The sequence below is a fragment of the Octodon degus genome, unplaced genomic scaffold, assembly GCF_000260255.1.
Source record: "Octodon degus isolate 3935 unplaced genomic scaffold, OctDeg1.0 scaffold00066, whole genome shotgun sequence".
Classification (NCBI taxonomy): domain Eukaryota; kingdom Metazoa; phylum Chordata; class Mammalia; order Rodentia; family Octodontidae; genus Octodon; species Octodon degus.
This window is the reverse complement of record NW_004524642.1, coordinates 1,992,106-2,015,559: the sequence shown is the minus strand read 5'-3', so window position 1 is coordinate 2,015,559 and position 23,454 is coordinate 1,992,106. Positions and strand designations below refer to the sequence as shown.

General features: G+C 37.5%; 1 protein-coding gene across 1 annotated transcript in view; it reads left to right on the top strand.

The window, feature by feature from the left end:
* Positions 1-23,113, top strand: part of Epha3 (EPH receptor A3) — a 383,817-nt gene extending 360,704 nt beyond the window's left edge. Inside the window, exons 13-15 of the mRNA XM_023719233.1 lie at positions 836-1,045; positions 21,037-21,186; positions 22,915-23,113. Coding sequence (XP_023575001.1) covers positions 836-1,045; positions 21,037-21,186; positions 22,915-23,112 — 558 coding nt within the window. The 3' untranslated portion in view covers position 23,113. The remainder of the gene's footprint in view (positions 1-835; positions 1,046-21,036; positions 21,187-22,914) is intronic.
* Positions 23,114-23,454: the final 341 nt, after the last annotated feature.

Sequence of the window (23,454 nt, the reverse complement as noted above, 5' to 3'; positions counted from 1 at the left end):
TATAATTTCATTTAACATTTCTATTGTAGATATAAATAAATAAATAAATTTATTTTAAAAAATTAATAAAAAATGAAAATGTTGTATTCTAATATTCACGAACCAAATATGATTTTTAGTAGTAAACATTTTCATAAACATTTCAAAAACATTTCCAAATTAGTAATTTTAACTATGGTTATAATTTCATTTAACATTTCTATTGTAGATATATTTACATGTGAAGCTTTATTTTAATATATTACCTTTACCTTTCTATTTTAATCCAGATGGATTGGAAGATCCCCTAAATGCGGGACTCTGATTCTGTCTCCTTTTCTTTTTATTCTATAACTTATAATTCAGAGTTCAGTAGAAATACATAAATTCCATAAATATGTTTTACTAATTATGAAATATATATTTATGGCAATAATTGAAATTTTAGTATCTACTTTCTTTAAAGCAATTCATAAAGTAAATGGAAATCAGGTTAAAAGATGTAAGTTCCATCTAAACAGGTTTAATAAGCTGAAATGTTGCAAGACACATCTCATTTCATTTGGTTTTGGTTTTGACCTTAGTCTTCCTGAGCTAGAAGTTGTGTATCACAGAAATGTCAGGAAATCCGGACTTTTGAGCCTCGCGATGATTGCATGATACTTCTTTGTTTGGTAACACACACCGTGCAGCTTTGTTTCACATCCACATGTGCACATATGTGTTAATCTCGAATGCTTTGAGCTGCAATATACGCAGTCAGCCTTAGAACAGCCTTGTTGGGATTTGAAAAGAAAAAGCCTTACTCGAGGCCGTTAGAAACATGCCTTGACTGTGCGCTGGAAATGACTTGCAGAAACACGACGCCCAGTTTACCGTCATCCAGCTTGTGGGGATGCTCCGAGGAATAGCGTCGGGAATGAAGTATCTGTCAGACATGGGCTACGTGCACCGCGACCTCGCTGCCCGCAACATCCTGATCAACAGTAACCTGGTGTGCAAGGTTTCGGACTTCGGACTTTCACGAGTCCTAGAGGATGATCCAGAAGCGGCTTACACGACAAGAGTGAGTGACATGGATTTTCCCTTCTTTTTTTGTCTTTACATTGTATCCTATGTCACAGGAACCCCAAAATAGGTAGAAACCACTACTGCATATGCTTTTCAGTTGTGCGTTCCAATGAAGGAAAGTTCGCTTTTTTAGAAAACATATTTTGTACGTGGTCTCACTATGCAGCTGAGACTCATAGTGATCCTCCTGTTTTCAGCTTCCCGAGCGCCGGGGTTACAGGCGTGTGCCACCAGGCCTGGTCTCCGGGGCTGGCTCAGCGCACCTGGGGGCGGGCCCAGTGCTGCATGGGGTGCCCGGGATGGCACCCCGGGCCCTGCGCTTACCTGGGCAGACACTTAGTCCGCTGAGCTATCTTGCTGGCCCTGGAAAGTTCTCTTCAAGTTAAAATATTATTACTCATTCAGGGAAACATAAATTACTGTTTAAAATGTGTCGTAGTTGCTGCCCTCCCTGCTGGGATGAAGTTCTTGACGCCTACAGCGTAGAAGAAGGGTTTATTTCGGCTCACAGTTTGCAGAGGTCCCGCGCTATAGGCAACTGTTCTAAGGCAGAACTACATGGCAGAAGCACGTGGGCAGGACAAGGTCGCTCCCTGCACCCGGGAAGCAGACCGAGGGTGCGGGGAGGACTGCAGCACGGAGGGGTGCCTGCCGGCCGCGCTGTGCCAGCCCGCGGCCTCCGGCAGACCCCGCTTCCAGCAGCGAGGCAGGGTTGTGCTGCCGCACAACGCAGTCACCCCCCGGACCCCTGCCTGTGGGCGCGCGGGGCTCTCTCATCACCCCGTGACATAAACTGTAACAAAAACACTGTAACGATTTTAATTATGCGATGCTGTATTTATTCTGTGAATCATTTACTTAACCTTTTTCTTCATTTCTCATATATAAACGTGAGTGAACAGTGATTAAGATGGGTTATCTGTCATTAAAATTTGTACTGTTTTTCTCATTAACAAAATATCTTTTGTTTTTGAAATTTTATATTGTTTCTAATGTTTATTATTATTTATTCTCTTTAAAATAGAAAAACAAAAACAAAAAACTGAAAAAAATATATCCCTACAGGTATTTCATTGTGAAATAACTTTTGTTTTAATTTTAGCAGTTTGGTTTACTGTTATTTTTTACTATTTTTAAGGCAAACTCTAGGGGCAAATATTACTGCTATGATACTTTATACAAATGTATAAAGTGATACATTTTGCATTCACAAATGTATGGGTCTGGTGGCTTTCTTATAGCATATACTTAAAAGTGTATTGGCTACGTCATGGTGTAGGCCTCCTTTAATTCTTACTCATTTGAGTCAGAATGTTTTAAGATACTTCTTTGTATAGTTATTGTTATATTTCCTTGAAATAGTGTTTTAGAGAATTTTTTATAGTAGTCAACTTAGAAAACTGAAATGTCCACAACTAACAAATAATAGATAATGATAAATAATAAATAAATAATAGATAATGATACTGCCCAAAGATAACATTTTATCTTTTCAGAATATTTTATAGATTAAAAAATTCTTATATAAATTATAGTTCTTATACAAATAATTCACACATAAATAATCATTTCTTTTGCAGATAGCCAATTTTTCATGCTGTGTATGTGACATATAATGTGTTTCCAAATCATGAACAAATGCAATATATTTGTCTGACATAAATTCAAATTTGTTGAAATCTATTACAAAATTAAAAACCATAAAGTATTGAAAGTTCCATGTAATTAAACATTCTTTTATAACGTTACTCAACAATGTATAGCACACTTTTTTACTCATGTACATGATTTATTTTAATGGTATATTACTAACTGGACTGAATTTCCTCACTTTGATACAATTAAAAATACTGTGAGGCATGTCCTCATATCTTCTTCATCTCTGTTTAGCACTGCTTCTTTAGGATAAAGAACTGAAATTTCTTAGATCCAAATGTGTTGAAATTGGTGAAGAGTTTGGGGCCTTGAATTGTACAGTTGTCTTTACCACACCAGCCTGCAGTGCTAGAGACGGTGCAGTAATGTCACTTTTTTCTGCAATGATTATTGTCAGTGAATATTAGAAAAAATAGATAATTCTGAGCTTCTACTTTTTTTTTTTCCTTTGAAGGTGAGAACTTTCACAATTTCATGCAAAGGAATCATTTTATATCTTCTCTTTGGCAAATCTCCCTGCTCAGCATTACTACTCTCGTGCTATGCGGATATTACTAAATGCAGTAAGAATTCCCAGGGGCCAGCAAGATAGTTCAGTGGTCTAAAGCACCTGCTTAAGTAAGCTTAGGTAGGCCCAGGGGACTGCAGTTCAATTCCCGGCACCACATGCTGCACCAGCCCCACCCTCAGGGAGGACTGAGCTGGCCAATAAAAAAGAATTCCCAGAACACATCACAGTGCTAGCAGGACAGTTGATCTGATAACCCAGACCCCTGTGCAGTAACAATAAGTGTGGGTGAGGCAAACAGTACAGACACTATGGACAGAGGGATATTTACCCTCCCAGCTTGGGTAGGATGAAAAGCACATTGCTGAGAATGGTAGGCAATGTAAGCTTTAGGATTTATTTATTGATGGATTTGTTCCATTTAATAGTTTGGACTTTGAATGACGTTAGCTATCAGAAACTATGTAAAGTGAAACTATGGCTGTGAAGGGATTACTGTGCACCACAGACGTTTTTACCCTCACACAAACAAAGATAACAGGTTCTAAAGGCACTTGCTGGGTGTGGGAGGGGGGCAGAGATGTAATCTCAGCACTCAGGAGCTGAGGCAGGAGGCTTGCTGCAAGTCTGAAGTCAGCCTGGACTACAAAGTGAGCTTGAGGCCAACCTGAACCACATAACAAAAATCCTATCTCAAATATGTATGTTTTCCTGGGATTACAGGAATTGAATTTAAGACCTTGCGCTTGCAAGGCAGGTGTTGTGCCGTTGAGCTATATCACCAGCCTCTAAAAGTGTATTATTGTTAAAGCAAACAAACAAAAAATTACTATCTTTTAGACTACTCAGTTAACAGCTACCAATACTTCCTGAGTGCTAAGATTATGTTCTGTAATCTCACCATCTATGCAAAACTTTTGGGATAAGTCTGATTTGCTGGATTGTTTATGTATAGGTAAATCAACAGTGAAAGAACCACAGAGACACAGTAGCCCACAGCGGCCCTGGGGATTGCTAGTTGATTGAGTAGCTTTGATTCTCTTGACGACCTCATACATTATAGTCTTTTCTTCTTTTCAGCTACACTGTATGTTGGATTCACTTTGTCAATAAAGCTAATTTTTTTTTCTTTTTCTTTTTCTTTTTTTTTTTTTTTTTTTGTATTTAGGAACATGGTCTACAGCTTCTATAGGGTCTCACTATTTAGATTGGACTCGCAGTGATCCTCCTGTTTGCAGCCTCCCAAGTGCTGGGTTTATAGGCAGGCACCACCATGCCCAGTCTCAGTCACTGTCTCAGCGCACCCTGGGGGAAGGACCAGCAAGGCAGGCCCAGGGATCAAACTCCTGTTCCCTAAGTCTGCCTAAGCAGTGATATTTTTTAAGACATAGTCTGAATGTCTGAATTTTGGACAGGAAACTTTTTACACTGCAGGTAGTTGAATACATGTCTCTGGGTACCTATCGCCATAGAGTTCTGAATAACTGTTGAAATTGAAAGACAATAGTAATTACCTTAATAATGCCTTTTAATGCTGCTTCTCTGAAATCCACAAAAGATCAGTTGGCCAATGTCCTACAGAAAAGCATCATTTTTATGATTGAACTATCATCTTGGAAGACAGCATATACATCAAAAAATATGTATTTCCTCAAGAAATACCTTTATTCTCCTCTGTACTAGTCTCGTTCCTGAAGCTATCTTTCATCACTTTCTGCTATGTGAACTCCTCACATAAGCCATGAAAAGAATCAAGCTCATTTTACTGTCTTTTTTGTTATGATGACCATACTATTCAGAAACTCCTTCTGTATTAATATAAAATATTTGAACTTATTCCATATATAAAGAGTTACTCAGTTGGGTTCTACATTCTACACTATATTCAATTATTAAATGAGAGACACCTTGTCTCCAATACTCTTCTTGATTTCTAAGATAATCGATGAAGCTATTATTTTGTTGGCAATTGCAATGACTCATAAAATACCTAGAACTTCTGCTCTCTGGCTGTTTCATTTATAAATTACTTGGTCTTCATACAGAAGCATTTAGCAAACATTTGGCTTCTAAACTTTGCTTGTGTGACAAATCTTTCCCTCATAGACACAAACATGTCTATCTTTGGAAAATTGTAGAACAAATGAAGTTCATGAACCCAGGCAACATTATGTTGGGGTAACTTCCAGAGATTCATCTCCACTGATACTATTTTGTCAGGACTGAAGAGTTCTGACAACTATTTCTTTTTCTTGGTACAAGAAGACAACGCTATATCAAAATTTCTCTTAACTTTCTTGAACACCACCAACAAAAACCAAACAAACAAAAATCGTCTTTGTTTCAATATTTCCGTGTCAAAAGATTCTTTACAAACAAGCCAATCGACTGAGTTCTTGCGCTGTTGATAAATAGCTTAGAGTTTTGCAGTGTTCACCCTTGTATTTTCATCCTACAGAATTCCACAGAATATACATGGGTTTGTTTTTCCTGAGGATCTAGAATTTGCCTTTATAGTTTTAGAATAATTTGGAAGCCACTGATTTAAACTGCATAAGAATAAGCCTTATTTAGCACACTAATTTATAATTATTATATAACTGAACACTAAGCATTTAGAGAATAGGGCTGTCATTCTTTTGTATGAAATACACCACAACAGCTAATGTAATTGCCATTTTAAGTTGTCATATTTCAGAATGTGTGCTGGATACAGGTATTTTGTCATTATAAAAGGGAGTTATCATTAATGCTAGATTGTAACTGATCGTATTAATCAAAATTCTTTAAGCACTTACTTTGCCATGTTTAAGCATGTGAAACCGATTTGACTAAAATAAAATTTGTCATCTCAATAGTTCACAGTGTAATAACAAACCCAGTTCATGACTGTGTATCAATTGTCTTCTTGTTCTTCTAATGAGGAGCAGGATTACTCAGCTCAGGCACCCACCTTCTTATTTTGGTCTAGTATGCTCTGATTTGATTATTTCGGACAAGCAAGCCACTGAAAACATGAAAGCATGAAATGACGTCTCCCGTCCCTCTTTGGCTCTGTTTTGAAAATCAGCTGCATCACTTACGTAACGTATAACACACTTCAGTTAGTATCTGAAATTTCTTTTATTCAGAAATTAGCACTCAGTGTTTCAATGCATTAAGGCTTTCTCGGTTGCTTCTCTGAAAATGATTGACCTTCGGGAGAGAGTAATTGCCCTACGGAATCGTGGGCAGTGTTGATTTGCTTCACTGACACAGAGAGGGTGTCTGCTCCCCTCTCTGGGCATCTCTATGTGCAGCACACTCAAGGCTGGTACAGAAATTACACCAACTAATTATGTATTTAAGAAGCTCAAGGTGGAGAGAGTATTTAAGAAGTGGAGAAAATCCTACCTCAAAACTTAAAGCACTTTGCCTGACAGCTTCTGGCTTCTCCTCTTCTCTGTCCTCAACAACACTAGCTAACAAAGCATAAATTAAAGTGTTAATGCATATTGATATCCATGTTTCTTTTTTCCATAAAGGCGTTATTCAGGGACTCTTTTTTTTTCAATTGTGACTTTTAGGTACTTAATAATCTCTACTACAATATGGAAACTTCAAATATTGAGGCTTTATATTTTATAATATTTCTGTGCATGCTGTAGCCTCTATAAAATTCCACTGTGCACTCATGGGATATTGAAAGTAAAAAGAGCTATAAAGTTTTAGGGTTATTATGAAAACTTTCGATCCCCTGGAAGCCTTCGTCTGCTCTTGAGGACTACTATTGATGTGTAGATGACACATTGAAAACCACTCTTGTAGATGCTTTATCAGGAAATAGCACTTAAAATCTAAATAAATATTTCAGTAGTTCTTCAATGGTATAAATCTAAATTATGGTATCATTTTATGTGATAAAATATGTTTTAAAGAAATAGCTCAGAAAACATAGCTGCAGCTGCACACAAGAAGCTGCAAATCATCTTGAAATTCTTGGATTTCACTTGAAGTGGATAAGATTGGAGCATTTAGCTGCACAGATATAAAGCATCAAAGAATTTTTTTGTTCTTTAGATCAAAGAGGAAAATAAAATTCTTCTCTTTCATTTCCTAAGAATGTGAATTTCAAGGTATAATTAAGGCATATCTCCTCTTTGTTTTTGCTTTGGTTTACTGCGTAACATTTCTGTGTTTCCTTTATGAAATCTCTTGTCAAATAGGTTAGCATGTTTGCGTATATGCATGTATGCATCTGTGTACACAGATACTCACATATTCATGTTGAAACTGATGAACTCTGAAATTCCAATATCGTGGTGACCATCCCTTACCTAATAGGATTTAGAGAAATTAGGTCGTTAACTAATTTGTGTGCTATGTGGTCTATTAATCCAGGGCTCAGTTACTTAAATCATTTTGGAAGACAATTACTGCACAAACTTCTTACAGAAATTGTAAAAAAAAATATTTATTTGCCCTTTGTTATCTTCCTCATTATTAAATTGTCTACTTCTGTATACCTAATAGTTATCTTCTGGATTTTGAGATGTTTTGAGAAAATTCTACCTGATCAAAAGGAAAATCTTTATTTATTTATTTCTTTTAGGACAGGGTCTACAAGATCTCACTTCATAGATTGGACTCATAGTGATCCTCCTGTTTACAGTCTCACAAGTGCTGGGATTACAGGCGAGAACCACCATACCCAGTCTCAATCTGTCTCAGCATGCCTCTGGGTGGGGACGGAACTCCTGGACCTTGCGCCTGCCTAAGCAGGCACTTTAACCTGCTGAGCTACTTGGCTGGTTCTGAAAATCTTATTTTACACAAGTAGTTATTTATTTGGTGGTATTTGCAACTCTGCCAAGTTGGTGACAGTACAACTTGGCTTAACTAATTTCATTTTCAAAATTAAAAAAAAAAGTGATTAAAACTATACGGATAAATTCCTGTCCACTCGGAGTAATCCCATTTTAACAGCTTACATTTTAACATGGCTCTTGTTCAGAATGATTCTCAGGAACTAAAGACTATTGACATCAAAAATTATATATATATGTATGTATATATATGTCATATTATTTTGATAAATAATATATATCTTATATTATTTGTACATGAATGAAAAGATATTACCAAAATTTTTGTTTTATAGTTTTACAGACTAACAACATTTTAGGTTTTCAGTGGAAATAAAATGCCAGCCATAACCTTAGGTATGAATACATCTGCATGTAGCTTCCCAAAGTACAGGTACTTACAAGTCTCATAGGTGTAAATAGATTAGCAATCTCAGTTGTCAGTGTTGAACCTTAGCATAATGAGAGGTGTTCAGACAGATGGAGGTGTAAACATTTCAACACATGTAAAGAATAGTTACCCAAATTTATGTAGTTAAAAGCTTTAAACTATGGTTTTGTTTTGCATTTTAATGTATTTAGGGCAGGGCCTACAGGGCCTACAGGGTCTCACTACACAGAGCAGACTCCTAGTGATTCTCCTGCTTCCAGCCTCCCAAGTGCTGGGACTGCGGGCTTGCGCCACCACGCCCAGTCTCAGGGCACCCTGGGGCGGGGCCAGCGCGGCACTCAGAGCCACTGCGCTTTTCTTAAGCAGACACTTTAGTCTGCTGAGCTATCTGGTCAGCCCTTAAGCTACAGCTTTGAAGTGCAATGAAGAAGTAAAGAATCTGTATGCACATGTGTTTAAAAATATTACAATCTCAGGCAGGAACTATTTTCTCTAAAACGCATGATTGATTCATTCAACAAACTCTCGAGCATTTCCAACATACCAGGCAATGTCCCAGGGCCAAAGAACCAAGAAATTAGTAAGGCCGAGAAATTCACTGTTTACCATCTAATATAGAATCCATATCATTAGAAACAAAAGACAGAAATCAAGAGAAGTTCCAGTGCAGCAGGGTGAACACGGGAAATCAGGAGTGGGAGCCGTGTGTGGGAGTGTCATTGACAGAGGATAGATTCTGTAACACAATGACACTTGAGCGCAGAGTAGGTGAGAATGAAGATGGAAACAATGTAAATATTGAGATAGATTAATTTGTTTCAACTAATTTTAATTCAATAGCTAATTATATTTACTGCTCTGATTTCAAGTGTCCCTCTTTAAAAGTAAAGAATATCAGTAGTCAGATTAGAGGTTCGCTTACCTCATTAGAGTCTGATAGTGGCTCACCCTCTTGCCTATTGCTGTGGGTCAGCCAATCGTGTTCCAGAAGCTTAGTAGCTGTATCAGTCAGTGTTTTACTAGAGAAGCAGAGGTAACACAAGAAAAACAAATGTATAAGAAACTGCAAGATTGCCCTGCAACTGTCAGCCACGGAGTCGGATGAGGCAGTGTGCAGAGGGCATCTGCACCCTGGAGACTGAAGGCTTCAGTCCGAGATCTGGAATTTCCTGCACCACCCTGTGCACATCCATACCAGGAGGCCAGCGGGCCTGTGAGTGCAGGCTGAGGAGTCTATAGCGAAGCAATAAAGAGCTTATGCCATAGGCCGAAGGGCCAGGAGGTGATGTCCAAGCTGAAGGCAAAGCCTGGAGCTCCTTCAAAGAGCAAAAGCTAGTCCATCGTCTTCATTTTCCCTTCCTACCATCCAAGTGACAAGCCGCCCAAGTGTGGCCTCTACCTCCCAAAGTATAGAACTTCTGAGCTGATTTAGTTAAGCTTCTTGTATTTCTCAAATTGAAACACTCAATCAAACACTACAGGAGCAACAATTTTCTGGCGTTTTCTGAAATCCACTTGGAGATTTTCAAGTATGTGGTGACACACGTTAGCTGAAGCTTTTTGTCTGGACCCCCAGCCATTGGTGAGCCCTACTCCTGTGGCTCCTATAATGCCACAAATTTAGTGATTGTTTACCTAGAATGGCTAATCATTTAACCAATTTCTTTCCTATCATCTTTTTCTACCACAAATCTGTAAGCCAAAATTCATATTTATTCCCTTCCATTGGTAAATTTATCTCCAGATTTTCTATACATTTTGAGCTGTTATTAACTAAATATAGACATTGTCATCTCTAATAGTCTCAAAATCATCAGAAGCTCCTGAGTAGATATTTATGAGCATCTATTTTATTTCTTGGTTGCTGATATTAAACAGAGCAACCTTAAGTTTTGTTTCTTTTAAAGTATTACAGTGAATCTAATATTATTTCTATTAATTATATTATAAATACACAGTATTCTTGCTTTAATGACTAATGTTTTACCTACAATGGTGCCTCTTGAAAAATTTGTGTTCAGACAATTAAAAATTTAAGTTTTCAAACACATAACTCTGTAGGGGGCCCTTTTTGGTCTTCATATCAGTCCAGGAAGTTTATATTTGTGATCCCATGGATAAGTTATTGGAATCCCATCAAGTTAATTCCAATCTACTACTTCCAGTGCAGCCCACAGCGAGAATAAAGACAGCAAGACATATTTATAGTTATGGGGAGTCAGAAAAAAGGCTTTGACCCAGGGCCACACCCATATTTTATTCAGTCATGAAGGAGGGGTAGCTTGAGGATGAATGACTAAGAATTGTAGGAAATAGGTGAGAACTGTGAGCTGGGCTGGGTAGGAGGCCTGCATTCACCTCTGCAATATGCAGAGAGAAGAATATGCAGAAATTTTAATTTGCATTATACTACTGAGACAGTATCTAATGTTTTGGGATCTGGTGCTCCAGGTGTGATGCATCATTCAAGCCCCAGAAAGTCATAGCCTCTCTCTCAAGGCTTGATCCCGGCTGACGGCATGGAGCACTGGCTCTTTATCCAGCTCATATTAGAGTTGCAAGTGTGGGTTATCAGGGAAACATGTATGTCATCTTCAAAGATTACCACCAGCTCCTTGGCTAGACCACTATGCACTGCTTACAGCCAGTTGAAGGGATAAGGAAAAGTCCTAGCCAGCCCTGTACATATCAACACGTGGAAATAGGGTGAGGCTCAGCCAAAATGGAGACAACTGCTCTTCTTTCAAGGAGAGTCACCCAGCTGGTCCTCTACATAACTGTACCTTTTAATAAAAGTTTAACTAATACCCATGATCATAAAATCATTTACTCTGATAGGGAATATATGATATCTCAATACATATACATTGAATTCACTCCATAATCTTTCAGTCAAGTTAAACAGCTATTTTCGCAATCGTGTATCATTCCTTATGGTAAAATCTTTGAAACTCTTTTCTTCTTGTTTGTGAAGTATATAGACAGTACTTTACTGTTATCTATTGTCACCATGCAGGACAAGAGCACGTTAAAGCTTGCTCCTATCTGCATGTGTCCCAGCGCCTATGGTTAGCCGCTGCGCACCCTTGCCCGCCCCATGCTCACTCTGGCCCCTGGTACCCAGCCCCTGCCCTTTTGTCTTCTGCTGCGCGTGTGTCTCATCCTTATCTGCTCTTCCATCCATGGCCACTTCAGATGCTTCATTTCTTGGCTCTTATGAGTAGTGCACTAATGAACACAGGACTGCCTAAGTTTTCCTGACATGTTGACTCCATTTTTTTGGACATAGAATCAATAGTGTTATTACTGGATAAAATGATAGTCTCATTTTAATTTTTGAGGAATTTGCTGTTTTTCATAAGGGCTGTGATAACTCACACAGTTACCAATAGTGTGCAAGAATCCTTTTCTCTACAGCCTTGCCAGGACTTGTAATATTTATTCTTTTTGAGTGTAGCCATTCTGATCATGGCCAGCTGGTGTCTCATTGTGGATTTCATTTGTGTTTTCATAATGATCAGTGAGTTCAACTTCTGTTCATCTACCTACTTGTTGTTTGTATTCCTTCTCTTTAGAACTGTGTACTTAGATCTACTATCTATTTTAAAATGGATAGTAGGTTGTTGTTTGCTACAGCATTTTTGCATCTCTTTATATGATTAGTATCTCAACCATTGGTCAGATGTGTAGCTTATAAATGTTTTCTCCTATTTTATATGCCCCATGCTATTTCCTTTGCTGTGCGGAGATATTTTGGTTGGATATAATTCTATTTGCTTATTTTTCTTTTATTTTAATGTCCTCTAGTTCCTCACCTGTTCTAATCTTCCAAAGCTTTTCCTATAATTTCTCATAGTAGTGTCATAGTTTTGGATCCTACCTTTTAATCTTTGTCCCATTCATGGTAGAGTTTTGTAAGTTTTTAAGATAGGAGACTATTTTCACTTGATTTTCTCTGTACCACTTATGAAAAAGATAATCCTTTTTCCAAAAAAAATCTTAACACTCTTTGTTGAAAATAATTTTTATGCAGATATGTGAATTTACTTCTCTGTACTCTGTTCTGTTCTATTGTTCTGTGTGCCGTGCTGGGCCTTTTGTCATTTGCATGCTGTTTTAATTACTACAGATTTGTAGAATATTTTGAAGCTAGGTGTATAATGCCGCCTGGTATATATTTTCTCAAAATCACTCAGCTAGCTCTGTAAACACTGTTAATTGTAATTGATTATGTATACAACAGAAAAATTGTCATAAAACTTTAGTGAGTTTTGGAAAAAGCTGGACCCACATTGAGACATATGTGTATCATTTTTCTTAAAGATTTTACATTATTTTCTGTTGAAAATCAAAAGTAAACATTATATTCCTTTTTATGATATTTTATGGAAACCTGTGTAAAATACACAGCCACTTGTCTTTCATTTCTACATAGCCAAAGAAAAACTTAGTGGCAATTTTTATGCAGATTAATAAATTTTGCCACATGTTGAAAACTTACCCAAGTTCCTCTTTTGATGGTTTTTGCCTTTGATCATCCTTCTGTGATCTCTTGCTGCAGTCAACACTTGCAGAAACTGTTCTCTCAGTGACTTTTGGATTTGAACTACTGGTGATTACAGTAAATGCTTCCTCTGGAAATCTTTCTAGATTGGCCTTCACCTTCTTGTCTGCTGCAATGTGCGAAATCCATTCCCTGACAATAGAGAGATTCCAAGTCCTTCAGGAAAATGATTTGTCTCTGTACTTCCACTTTGGACCTGAGAAGCCAGTATTTGCCTCCAGGTTAGATACTCAGTCATGAGGGCCTACTCAGGTGAACTCTCCAAGCCCTCTGTCATGCTGAGTGAGATCTGGCGGAACTCACAGCAGGTGAAGTAAACTGTGAGGCAACAAAACATTTGCCTAAATCAGTGGGGAAAGAAAGGTATACACAATTAGAGAAAAATTGAGGCAGATATGAGATAGTATATTTCCATGTCCAGCTTTCTTAGCAATTATACTCCTTTTTTTTCTTTTAGAAATCAATCTGGAAGCCCCCTAACCTATAGCAAATGAACTGACTTCATCTAAACTGAAAAACAACTAAAGCTTCTAGCCAGATGTCTCATTCGAACTATCTAAACTCATTAAGCCTAAAGAATAGAATTGCAAACTGTCACAAGCTTACTTTTCAGGGGCACTTGCTGATTCCAAATTTAACTGCCATTTCTTAGCAAAGTGAAGTTTGTGGGCCTCTTCAACTAATCCTGGATTACAGGTTCATAATTATGTAATGCTTCAGCAGAAAGAATCCCTAGAATCTTTGCACCACTTTGTTCTTCTCCTTTAGCCATGAAATCAGAATTTCAGAGTGGTAGATACAGACATGATGCCCAGATAGACAGACAGTGTACTCCAACATTAGCCCACCTTTAAGAACCCCCTAATAATTAGCAGTGCGGATGTTAGTACCCTAGATATTCAAGAGGGTTTTCCACAGAGATCTGAGAGTTTCAAGAGCTCATGTGTCTACGATTTTAAGCTTTAAACCATGAGAGATAGATAAATTTTCTGATGGTTGTTGCATATTCCCCATCGTCTGCAGTTTATCCAAGGCACAATAGCTGCAGGGAAAGTTCAAGGAACTTAGCCAAAATTATTTAAGGTAGAAGCTGATCCTCAAAACAAGATTCTTGAGTCCTACTAAATTTAAAAATCTGCATGGAACATGCAACTAAATCTCTCAGCTTCAGAGCTACACGTAATTCCAGGTTGGGAGGAGCTGGCTCAAGGGTTGGCCTTGCAGAGACAGAGATCAGACACTGAGTTGTGATCGTGTTACGTTTGCAGAGGAGGTCCCCGTGCCGCTGAGGTTTTAGACGCACTCCATGTGCTGTGATTCCAGCAAGCAACTGGGAACTTCTGAAATACATAAATATCTGGGAAACTTACATGTGGATATAGAGGCCATTCGAGAAAATACTTGATTTTAAAATTTGCTCAAGTATATTTTAAAAGATCTACATAAACTATATTTTATAATCACAACTCACAGTTTTAAAATACTCTGCCTGCCTGGTAGTATTATCTACCGACATTTAAATAATCAACCTATTTCAAAATTTAAGTTCACCAATTAAGGCCAAATAAAGAGAACAATATTGTCTCATCAAATCCAAGTTTTTGCACACCTCATTAAAAAGTTTTTGGCAGTTATTCAAGGAACACCTACTTGCAAAAAATGATCCCCATACATATAAACACCTGGTAAAGTGATTTCTGGACCAAAACAAACAGAAATCTTAAGAAATAGAAGCTTGACTTTGCTGAGGTGGAAGGGGAGGAAGAAGAGTAATTATTGTGTTCAGAATCAGGTGCAAAAGTTCTGCAGTGCACTATTTGTACGAAATTCAGTAAGCTGGGCTTCTGAATATTGAATTTATTTTAAGTGGGAAGTCTCAGACTCAGGGGTTCTCAGCCTAAATGCAAGCAGCTTTATGGTAGAATGTGACTAAATTAAAATCTATGGGCCCCATAATTAGAATCAAACAGGGCCCTTAAGGACTGTTACCAACAGCTCTCTGTGCCAATGACTTTTATGTATTTATAGATGTAGTGCTTACCCTTAGACTAAACACCTACATTTCACTACAGTTCTTTTATAGTGATGGTTTCCTCTGATAAGGAAGTTGATGCTTATTTCATCAGCTTAATTTAATTTTTATTAAAAATAGAATATTGTCCTATTTTCCAGACAAAGTGTATATGTGTGTGTGAGGAACCAAAAGAAAAAGAAAGAAGAGAAGAAAACAAATTAAAAACAGAGAAATTTTTACATTGAATATTGTTATGTTATCAAAACTCAGGTATTAGAAGATCAGCTACGGTGAACTTGGTTCTTGTTTTCCCCTCACTAAAGTTAAAGCTCAAGGCAGGGATAAAAAATTGTACTAGAATGAGTGAAAAAAGGTGACTCCATTTAACCTCTATAAAATCCCACATAGATCCTAGGGTTTCTTTGCGGTTTATCGTGTGCTCATCTAGAGTCCTCACACAGCCTCTAAAGCCATAGCTCTCAGGTGGGATGATTTTGTTTCCTAAGGAATATTTGCTATGGAGCGGAAGCATCTTTGCCTTTTCTGGCTGGGGAACACTCGTGTCACTTAGGCGAGACAGGTCAGAAGCGCTGCTACCCTTCCCACAGCTGAGAGGGCCGGCCACGCCCCGGCAATGACCTGCTCTGACGTTTGGACAGTGGTGTTCTAGAGAAGCCTGCTTTGATGTCAGGAGGCACAAAGGTGGGCATAGGAGGGCAGTGTTGTTTTCCATTGTCCTCTGAGGGTGGAGTATTAGTGAGTGAGTGACACATATGTACCTTGCGATACGGTGCTAGTATGAAGAGCCAAATCCCACCATTCGTGCTGATGTGCATGGACTTGGAGAACAACACGCTGCAATAAACCAAAACCGGTGCCGCTGGTCTCACCCATGCATGAAATCTAAAATAAATCTGATCCCAAAGAAGTTGAGAGTAGACTAGTGGTAACCAGAGACGAAGGCAAGGGAGTGTTGGGAAGGGAGCTGGGGAGGTTGATCAAACTTGAGTTAGATGGTAGCAGGAAGTCGCCGTGCGTATGCTATGGAGAGGTGGGTGACAGTGACTGACACTGCTGCAAAGCCCATTTCAAAAACCTGGAAGAAAGAATCTTGATAATCTTGTCCCTAAAGAAATGTTCAGTGTTGGAAGGAAATACTTATAGGCATGTTTAATCTGTTTTAAATGTTAAAAATATATAAATATTGAAACGTTATTTTACTCCATTAATATATATCTTTATACTTTCATGTAACAATATATTTTTTAAAATGTTGATCTTGTAGCAGTGAAAAGAAGATGGTGGTTGGCAAACACTGAAAGAGACAACAGGGAGACACTGTTGAAATGGCACTTAAGTGTATTTACATAGAAGGAATGCATTTTGCAAAACCTAATACACAGAAATGTGACTATGCTTAGTGATATTACGTTGTTTCTTTCAAAAGTATAAGCACTGCTGGTTATACGTGCTCATTTTAAAATGATGACTATGTGAGGTAGTGAACTTGCTAATTAGAAAGATTGAACATTCATATATATACATATATATTTCAAAGTATATAATATTGTGCAGAAGAAAAACATAAAATGCTACCAAGTAAAAATGTTAAATACTTTTAAAGCTCAAAACAATATGAGTTAACTTTGAAGAGCCCTTTATTGATAAATCACAGTAACATTTTTTTGCTGGGACTCAAAAGATGAAACATCTCTTTTACAAAGTCATCTAAGTGGCGTTAAATTTAGTAATGATATCATACCACATATTGATGACAAACACAAAGTTACAGTCTGTGAGCTTAACTTTTAATCTGTAATCTGAAAAGTACCTACTTTAAAAAATAAAATACAATGAAGCTTAAACAAAAAGGATGGACCAAGTATCTATCTTAGGTGCTTCTTAATTCTCCATACCCACACTGGGAACAAATTGCATGGTGCAGTGTAATACATTATTATTTGTGAGAAAATATATAACAGATTAGCCATTTCCTCTTTGGCCTCCTAGAATATAGAATTTGGGGGTATCCCAAGTGTAGTGAAATAAGTAGCAAGTCTTTGATTCCTAATAAAATATTATCTTCAGTTTTTGACCTAACCCTTGAAATTGCTAAGCCCACATGCTTTAAATTTAAACAATGACTACTTTAGTTTTGATGTTTCACATTTGTTTATCAAGACATTGGAGTCAAATCATAGGCTTAGTCATGTATCAGGTAAGTATGTCAGAAATTTTTACACAGAGTATAGACCTGACCTGTGCACAAATTTATACTTTAAAATTTTACTGAGTTTCATTATACAAAGGAATGGAGTAGTATCTATATGCACACACTAAATATATTTTTAAAATTCTTTTGGCATTTTTATATGGCTCAACTTCATACTTTCAGTATATTAATATTAAATCAATTTATTATAACCTGCATAGTGTTTATGGAATCAAATAAAAATCTTTTTGGCATCTTCAAATTTTAAAATACTGAATCTGTACAACAGCTTGTGACAGATTTTCATAATTTTACATGTACTGAAAACTGACACTCAGTAAATTTTATATTTACTATTATGGAGACAATAAAATGTTTTAAATTATGTTCCTCGTCTTCAGCTTTATAAAATATTCAGTCATTCGTATGCTCCTGTTTTCCAATTGGAGTTGGGGAGCACCAGGCCTACTTATGTCAGAAGACAGGAGAAGCCTACCTGAACACATTTTACTGTTGTTGAGTACAGTGTGCAACTTGAGCACTGAGTTGGAAGAGTTTGTGATAATGTGCGCTAACACTTTTTAAAAACCGCATCAACATTTTGCTGGCCTGAAATTTCTTCTGTCGTTACAACTATGGAAAATTGTGTCAAGCTACTGAAATGCTTGGGATGGAGGAACGGCAAACGTTTAATGGGCACTGTATTAGGGATAAGAGGTTAGCCGTTTCCTTAAATATATCATACGCTCATTGCCCCTGACAAAGTATATACAATGACAAAAGTAATAATACTGAATTATTTTAATTCAATTCCTTACTCAGTGCTGAAGAGTATCATTTGCAAGATGTCTGATTAGGAAAGGGATGCAAGTGTAGAACATACAATTATCATTTTACTATTAGAATTAAGAAATCATTACATTGAAAAGTTTGAAGTTGTCATTATAACAGTAGTACGATTTGTGTCTACCTGCCTGCCTGCGTGTGTGTGTCTGTGTGTGTGTGTGTGTGTGTGTGTGTGTGTGTGTTTCATAGGTCACAACAATTATAAAACACGGCAAGGAGAGAGGAGAATGTTTAAAATATTTGTTAGTAATATAAATTACAATGCATTTTTCCAAACACATTTTCCATTTGTCTCAGTTTAAAAAAAAAAAAAAAAACTTGTAATGAGATTTGTGCAGATCAAAGCAAAAGGCATTGATTGGAAAACCGTTGTGGAAATCATTGACCTGAACTTGTAACCAGCTGCTGTAAGAGCGCATGCACTCTGCCAAGGCCAGAGCCAAGGGAGGACTTGGGTAGACCAGAGCTCCCGCCGCGAGGGGTGGGTTCTCAGCGGACACTTGGGCAGCGTCACTGTGTCTGCAGTGGACAGCTTTTTCTTAACCTAAACATGGGTAGAGCCAGGTCCGTACTGACAAAAAAGAAAGAAAGAAAGAAGAAAGAAAGAAAGAAAGAAAGAAAGAAAGAAAGAAAGAAAGAAAGAAAGAAAGAAAGAGAAAAAGAAAAAAAAAGAAAGAAGATATTTTTCAGTATTTCAGTGTAAGAAATTTGATTAAAATAAAAATGTTCTTTCTGGAAAATAACGATGAGGAGCTTAAGGTGAAACAGCTTTGACATACTCCATTTTCACGGGATTGCCATAGAATGAAACAGGCCGGCCCCAGCAGAGGGTCCCCGCCTGCGCGCTGGGGCTAGGGACGGTCACAGCTCGCCGGAGTCCCCAGGAAGGCTCCGTCCGAGTCTGGGCCCGCAGGCAGCCGCGCGCCGGTGTCCGCAGGACGACCAGCGCCGGTGGGAGCCCCATGCCTGCCCCTAAATTAAGCAGGCTTCTCCGCCGTTTGCTCATGGTTGTCATCAACATATTCTGATTTCAACCAGTGACCTTGGTAGTGTCACGTGCTAATCTTTTATTTCTAAATAGAAATGTTTTCAACATAAAAAGAGAGTTTTATTTTTGTTTGGTTTTTTGTTGGTGTGTGTGTGTGTGTGTGTGTGTGTGTGTGTGTTGTATTTTTAGTGCTATTTCTGTCATTTGGTTCTAGTAAAAAAAAAAAAAAAACTTGGATTCAGAACCTGTCCTTTCTGTTATCAACTTAGCGATGCCAATGTCAAAAAAAAAAAAAAAAAAAAGAGCAGCACGCTAACATGGGGAAAGCCTTTGTAACCGATAGTAAAAGCACTGTTTCCTTTGTCGCATGCTTATAACTTTGTTTGACTCTTGCTAATTCTTGAGTTAAGAAAGAGAAAGTATATCCAGCGGTATCATTTGGCACTCAGATTAAGTTTTGCAAAATGTCACATGTATAAATCAGTTTCTGTTAAAATGGAGGGATAATAGTTGTAATTTTGAATCCTAAAAATCCCAGATTTGATCTAAGCATCCACAGGAGCTGCTGACCAAAATAATGAGCATCTTTTACATTAGTTAGAGATGCAGGTGCTGGAATTCTTGAACCAAATTTTTCATTTTAGTATGAGAGAGCCCTTCGTGACTTATATACATTTAAAGTTTGAGACTGAACATACTGCATGCTTAATTTTTATGCTTAGAACAAATTATTATCATTCCTATTTGCCTCATATTTTCCAAGCAAAATAATGTTTGTTATTTACCCAAAATAATTAGTATAGTACTTTCCATATGGGTGATGTTTGGTATATTTTTTTAATTATTTAATAGCAATTCTATGAAAACTATGGAATTTATAACTTTATAGGGTTTTTTGGGGGAGGGGGGAATTGGGGATTGAACCCTGGCCCTTGTGCTTGCCAAGGAAGTACTTATTCCACTGAGCCATCTCCCCAGCCCCACTTTATAGGTTTTATAACCCTTTGAGGTAAGCATATTCTCCTCCAGACTATAAATTCTTGGAATGCAATCAAAATTTTTGTTACTGAATGATACATATGGAGTAAGACATAGTTTTGTCATACATGTATAATTATATGATTAGCAACTTAATGTCACATGGATTTCTTCAAACATTTATTTCTTTGTGTTCATAACATTCAAAAAGGCTAATCAATAAATTAAGTTATTTTTTAAAGTATAATTTTATTTTTTAAGATTGATTGATTGATTGATTGATTGATTGATTTGGTACAGGGTATTGCTACACAGCTCAGACTCATAGTGCCCTCCTGTCCTAGCGTCCCCAGCACTGGTATTATAGGCGTGTTCCACCTTGCCTGGTTTCGGTGGCCAGCACAGTGCAGGGCTGGCACAGCATGCATTACTGGGGTTTGCACCCCAGTCCTCATGCTTGTGAGGCAGGGGCTTACCCGTGGCTATGTCCCCAGCCCCTGTAATTTTACTTTAAGTGTACTTAGCTAATAATATCTGTAAGCATTTGTGTTGAGAAAAAGTCTAAGTTATTTACTGATATGAATCTTTTCTTTTTTTTAAACAGATTGCTTGGCCAAACATAAATCTATATTAAACAAAGGATGATTTGTAATAGCTATTTTGGTATTCAGGTGTATAGTATCCAATAAATTTCCATTTTGTTGCAGGTGATTAAAAGCATGCCAAATTTATTGTAAAATACTGATATATAAACAATTTTCTATTTTTGTGATTTTGAAATTCTTTGACATTATTTGAAAGTAAATTTCAGCACGAACGGACTTCCTGGCTGGTATTAAAACAGAATATCAAGATATGGCAGCAGCCTATGTTCCATTTCAGAATAAAAATACCCCAGAAAATTCTCTTGGAATTTAAATTATATTGTGTGTGTTCTATGTTCTATGTATGACTCATTTATTCAAATCTGATTCTCTATTTGAAGGGAGGGAAAATCCCAATTCGCTGGACATCACCTGAAGCAATAGCCTACCGCAAGTTTACATCCGCCAGTGACGTTTGGAGTTACGGGATTGTGCTCTGGGAGGTGATGTCCTACGGAGAGAGGCCGTACTGGGAGATGTCCAACCAGGACGTAAGTATGCGTTCGTATTCTACGAGCTATGAATTCAGATTAAAAGCTCAAGCTGTGTGAGGAACTGGAGCATACCGAACCCAGGTGCTCACAGTTCTGACACTGAAGTAGACTGGCTAGAAGAACCGGTGCGACTCTAACAAGAATGCTAATTCCCTGGCTCTCACGGCCTTGCGTATTTCCATCAAGCGGGATTTAGGAATGTAACGAGATGGAACTTTTTTTGGTTAAACATGAGTGACCAATAAGGAAACCACTATGTATTATGGAGTATTTGAATTATTTTGCTACAAAATTTTTCCTCTGTAACGTTAAGATGCAAGTTTTCCAAGCTTTGATGATTCACTTACTGCAAATATTCCAAGATTTCATTTGTTTAAATTTGGCACGGCACACAGTGAGATAAAATAATAGGTCTCTATCATGTTGTTTCTGATAATGTAATAAACTTACACATGAATTCTGTTTATAACTTTGAAATCTTTAGGTAGAGCAATTATCTTTAGTTTATTTTTATTGTAACTGTGATATGATTGTTTTTCCAAAGGTAGTCTGGTTCTATGCCTTGTATTTTACTAATGCTTACTAAAAGGATGTTATTAGTACCTGGATTCAATACTTCATCCTTAACCACAAATTTGAGCTGATCCCAAGATACATAAGAAGCCAACCTGAAATGTTTTAAGTTACTAATTATAAAATTGCTTATAAGATATTTAGATATATGCTTTTCTTTACTTCCAATAACACACTGGGTTTTTTTATTTTTAACAATAATAATGGGAAAATCAGGCTCAATTCTCTTTCTCTTTCTCTTTCTCTGTCTGTCTGTCTGTCTGTCTGTTTCTCTCTCTCTCTTTCTCTCTCTCTCTCTCTCTCTCTCTCTCTCTCTCTCTCTCTCTTTCTCTTTCTCTCTTTTCATATCAGAGGATTCAAAGTATGGTATCTGCATCCCTGGTTCTGCCAATTAAATTTACAAATGTAAATTCTATTATATATAAATATAAATTCTTACCTTAGACCATTGGATTCAGAATCTCAAAATTGAGGATATAGTAGTATCCTACGAATTAAAAATCTCCCAGATATTCAAATGCACATTTAAGTTTAAAAATCCTCACTTTGCATGTTTGAAAACACTAATTAATTAGTAACTACTGACTCATGCAGTACATGGGACTTTACAAGAGGAAGCTGCTGTGATTTAGGAGCCATCAGAATTGTGCTAGAGTGAAAGTCTGTGTATTAAGTTCTTGTATGCATTTCTATAAGACTTCCATATTGAAGGGACTGGGGAGATGGCTCAGTCGAATAAGCGCTTGCCTGGCAAGCACAAGGGCCTGAGTTCAATCCCTGGTTCTGCCAAAAAAAAAAAAAGAAAGAAAAGAAAGAAAAGAACAAGACTTCCATATTGATCTGTATAGCCAAATGATTTTTATAATTATTATAAAATTTGTATAACACATTTTCCACATCATGGAACATTTCTTTTTATTTTAATCTGCCAAGGATCTTCGCAAACACTTCGCTAAATTTATTGTGCATCACTTGATACTCCCTGTGTTTTTGCTTATGAATAATCTGTCATTTGTTTGATGAGCCATTATGGCTTTAGCCAAGTTACAAGGATAGCTTTTAAATTTAATTCAAAAACTCCACATTGGTGTGAGTGAAGAAGTAAAATAAACCCCAAGTTCTCAGTCTACGAGAGTTGTGTTTCTCGCACAGGTCATTAAAGCTGTGGACGAGGGTTACCGCCTGCCGCCCCCCATGGACTGCCCTGCTGCCTTGTACCAGCTCATGCTAGACTGCTGGCAGAAAGACAGAAACACCAGACCTAAGTTCGAGCAGATCGTCAGCATCCTAGACAAGCTGATCCGGAACCCCGGCAGCCTGAAGATCATCACTAGCGCAACAGCAAGGTGACGCTCGATCTCGCATCCTGCACTCTCTTTTTTTTCTTTTCTCTTTCTTACCCTACTTTCATTCTTTGTAATTCTCAAGACTAGAGGGGTATGCTTTATTTTCTTTTTCCTTAGAAAGAATTTATTTAATAATAATGGTGGCATTTTGAGGTATTCTTTTTAAATTTCTGGGGTGAACAGAAGGGTTTACACATCCATAATTGCTCTTTTTATTTTATTTTTAATTTTTTATGTATTTGGTACAGGGTCTCACTATGCAGCTCAGCCTCATAGCAATCCTTCTGCTTCAGCCTCCCCAGCGCTGGGATTGCAGGCGCGCGCCACTGAGCTCTGTCAGGGCCGG